The following is a 3401-nucleotide window of genomic DNA, read 5'->3' as shown; positions in this document are numbered from 1 at the left end:
TATTATTATTATTATTATTATTATTATTATTATTTAGTGAATATATATATATATATTATAAATACATACATAAAAATCTAATGAATAAATTTATTATTATTTTTGTCTAAAAAATACAAAAGATTATGGTACAATATTCTTATGTAATTAATAATAATAATAATTTTATTTTATTTTTTTTAGACAGAAGACTGTTATGTCTAATGAAAAAAAATTAGGGATTGACCTGTGTGTTAAGTTTTTTTGAGGAGTAAAATGTCTGTTTTTAAAATTTTTGGGGACTAATATGGGTAATTACTCTGCAGAAAAATGAACTAGGGATTGATTTGTCTTCGAGAGTAAAACCTTGGAGATTGATTTGTGTATTAATTTTTCTTGGGGACTAAAATGTCGACTTTTAAAATTCTTGGGACTGATTTGGGTAATTACTCTTTATTTTATGTACATTCATCATTTAAATATACTTTATTAAATCAAATAATAATCATAGGCAATGAGCTAGCTCTATATGTACATTGATAAAATTAAGTTGAGATACAATAGCTATGAGGTGAATTACGTTCAATAAATTCTTCAATCATACAACATACAACTAGTGAATTTCATTGGATTGTCCCAAAACATGGTTAATTTGTTGGCAAAGATCTTGATACAAGCCAGCGTTGGTAGCAGTGAACCTTTCCATAGAAGCAAAGATATGTTTCATACTTGATAGCAGGCTATGATCCTTGATATCAACAAGATCACCATGATCCACTCTGAACAGGGTCTCATTCTCTTCTTCTCTTCCAATTGCAGCCATCTTTCTCTGGCGAGCCTGCACTATCTTGTGCATCTTTTGCTCTTGCTTCTCCATAATCTTCACTTTTCTCTCAAGTTCCTTGTCCAATATCAATCTTTGTCGAACGTCTATAATATGCTTCTCCAAGAGCTCATTCAATCTTACTATGAATCCATTAACGGCTTCAGTTACATTCTTCTCCGAGAGATTATCCATTGCTTGTGACCATTTGTTACAGATCACAAACACCGGTGGCGCGTCGATCTTGCTCGGAGAGAAGGTAGTTGTATCATCATCAGGTAATTCTTCAGGTCCATATAATAGAAACCTTACTAGCCAACTATTCAAGGCTTTCACATAACACTTTTGGGCTTGAATCCAATCTGAGAAGCTTATATTCCAGTTCTGTAATTCACACTTGAGCTTTATTACTGCGTCAATTTGAGCCTGGTCGAATTGCTTCTCCAATAATGTAGATGCATCTAGAGTTTTGGATTTCACAATTTCCTGATATTGGCGTCGATGACACTCTGCCATATGTTTCCACATCTCAAGAAACCTGAAAATACGATACCAACCTTAAGAACGAACTATCTGAACTAATGAACCTGAAAATAGAAGAGTAGTTAGAAAGCTCCCTCAAGTATTTTGATATAGATATACATCGGCTTTTTATTTTCTTCATATAAAAATAAAGTAGAATAATGTTGTATTTTCTAGCAACTGAGGACAAGATTGATTCGAAGAGGAAGGGTAATGTAACATGTATAATTGGCCAAGATTGATTCCAATTAATAGAAATGTACCTGGTTACGAGAAATTATAGCATATTTAAGGTACCAACAATTGTGTGATTTCTCTTTCTCACGGTTGATCCAATCCAAGGTTTATTCTTCCCCCAATCATATCCCACTATAATACAATCAACAGGTCATCATTGTCATGAATTCTTGGATACAGGTTATAGGCTTATAACTACTTCCTAGGGTATGGACCTCTTTGCTTACTAGACTGGCCAAGGTTGCTGCATGCTGTAGCAGACCAGTACTCAGTACTCAATACTCACCAGTCACCACACAAGAAAGTAGAAAACAGTAACACCCCTACAAAAGCTGTATTCATAAATACACATACACACATGACACATGATACAACCTATTTCTCAATAGACTTTACACATCAGACAACACATACAGTCATGATTTTCAACTATACATATTTTTCCATCAACGGTCCTCTTTTCATTTTTAATCTTATTTTCTATTTTTATCAGCTTTTTTTTTTCCTTCACAAATTCTTGAAGACAAAAATACTGAAAAATTAAACTTGAACCAAGCGCACTTGGTTCTTCATTTTTCAACTTCATACAAAACTAAATCGCAGGTACAAGCAATTTCGCTTGGATTTATTAGTTATGATTGATTAATATTGATGACTTACATGTGAATGAAGTTGTTGATCTGCGGCCATAACTCCTCTTCCCTCAACTTACTAATGGTATTAGATATCCTATCAACAACTCGGATAGAAATATTCATTTTTGTGGTTAACATCCCAATCAAAGTTTTCACAGAATCGACTTTCTGTGCATCCGCACCCTTTTTATTCATTCTTCTTAACTCCCTACAGTTCTTCTGATGAAGTATGCGCAGCTTCTCCTCGGTCTGAAAAACGAAAAAGAACTTCATCAATAAAGGAAGAACACCAGTGTCTCAGTCATAAGTTTCTCTCATTTTTGAATCATTAGAGAGAGGGGCAAATAAAGTACCTTGACTTCATGATATAACTTCCTCTCCCACACAGAGAGTTTCTTCAATGTGGAGCAGAGATTCCCATATCCATGGCCCCAGTCTTTATCGGTTGCTTGAGCTTGATGCTCAGATGCCATTGTCCTCCCAATCAATGATGACTTCTCCGTGCAATTTAACGAGTGAGTAAACAGATTCTTTATCTTGCACGAAGAAACTGCTACACTTATCTCCAAAAAAAAAAAAAATAATAAATCCCACTTATGCTGGATTTAATTTGATCAAAATCATAAATAAAATAACAATTAAAAATAGTAAAGTAAATGTTGTAGAATATAGAAAGTGGAGGCTTGCCTATGTAAGAATAATGGAAGTCAAGTTTTTTGTGGTAACGGAATTTCCCAACGTCAAGCATTTCTAAAAGTGGATTGCCTGAATCGGATGCTCTCTCGAATAGAATCTGAATCTCTTTCACTCTCTCCGAGTAACCGCTGCATTCTTCTGTCAAACCAGCTTCCTTATTTTCCACTCCTTCATTCTGTTCCACATTCACCTTCTTAGCTTCATTCAAGGACTCGTGGCGAGTCGCGACCTTTCCCCTGTCAGTGTCCTCCTTCTCTTCTTTTGTTGCCACGTCAGCAGTGGCACAGTAAGTGTCGTCGTAGGGTTCGAAAAAGTTGAAGAATTCCCAGCGTGAGGTGCTGGGAGGGGAAGGCAGAGGCGGTGGAGATTGGAGTACGTAATGCATGAAAGCCACGTTATCATAAGTATGGTAGTTGAGATACTCATCGTGACGGCTTACAGTGATGAATAATTCTGTTTGGCTATCGTCTATATCTTGAGCATCTGATTCAGAATGCAAGAGGACGCGT

The 3401-nt window shown here is 35.5% G+C and overlaps 1 protein-coding gene across 1 annotated transcript; it reads right to left on the bottom strand.

Moving 5' to 3' along the window:
* LOC107608206 lies at window positions 488-3395 on the bottom strand. Its single transcript, XM_016310068.2, has 4 exons — window positions 2884-3395; window positions 2550-2749; window positions 2222-2445; window positions 488-1340 (listed from the first exon to the last, which is right to left on the bottom strand). Exons 1-4 carry the CDS (start codon window positions 3275-3277, stop codon window positions 593-595), a joined length of 1566 nt encoding a protein of 521 aa, XP_016165554.2. The 5' UTR covers window positions 3278-3395; the 3' UTR covers window positions 488-592.

The sequence above is a fragment of the Arachis ipaensis genome, chromosome B07 (assembly GCF_000816755.2).
Source record: "Arachis ipaensis cultivar K30076 chromosome B07, Araip1.1, whole genome shotgun sequence".
NCBI lineage: Eukaryota > Viridiplantae > Streptophyta > Magnoliopsida > Fabales > Fabaceae > Arachis > Arachis ipaensis.
The sequence above is the reverse complement of the archived record's forward strand: the minus strand, read 5'-3'. Positions and strand labels throughout refer to the sequence as shown.

Coding starts and splice junctions, on each gene's coding strand:
- LOC107608206 (XM_016310068.2), bottom strand. CDS start 3,277: ATGCATTACGTACTCCAATCTCCACCGCCTCTGCCTTCCCCTCCCAGC. Junction 2,446..2,549: donor AGTTATATCATGAAGTCAAG/GTACTTTATTTG, acceptor TTCGTTTTTCAG/ACCGAGGAGAAGCTGCGCAT. Junction 1,341..2,221: donor ATCAACAACTTCATTCACAT/GTAAGTCATCAA, acceptor TCGTATTTTCAG/GTTTCTTGAGATGTGGAAAC.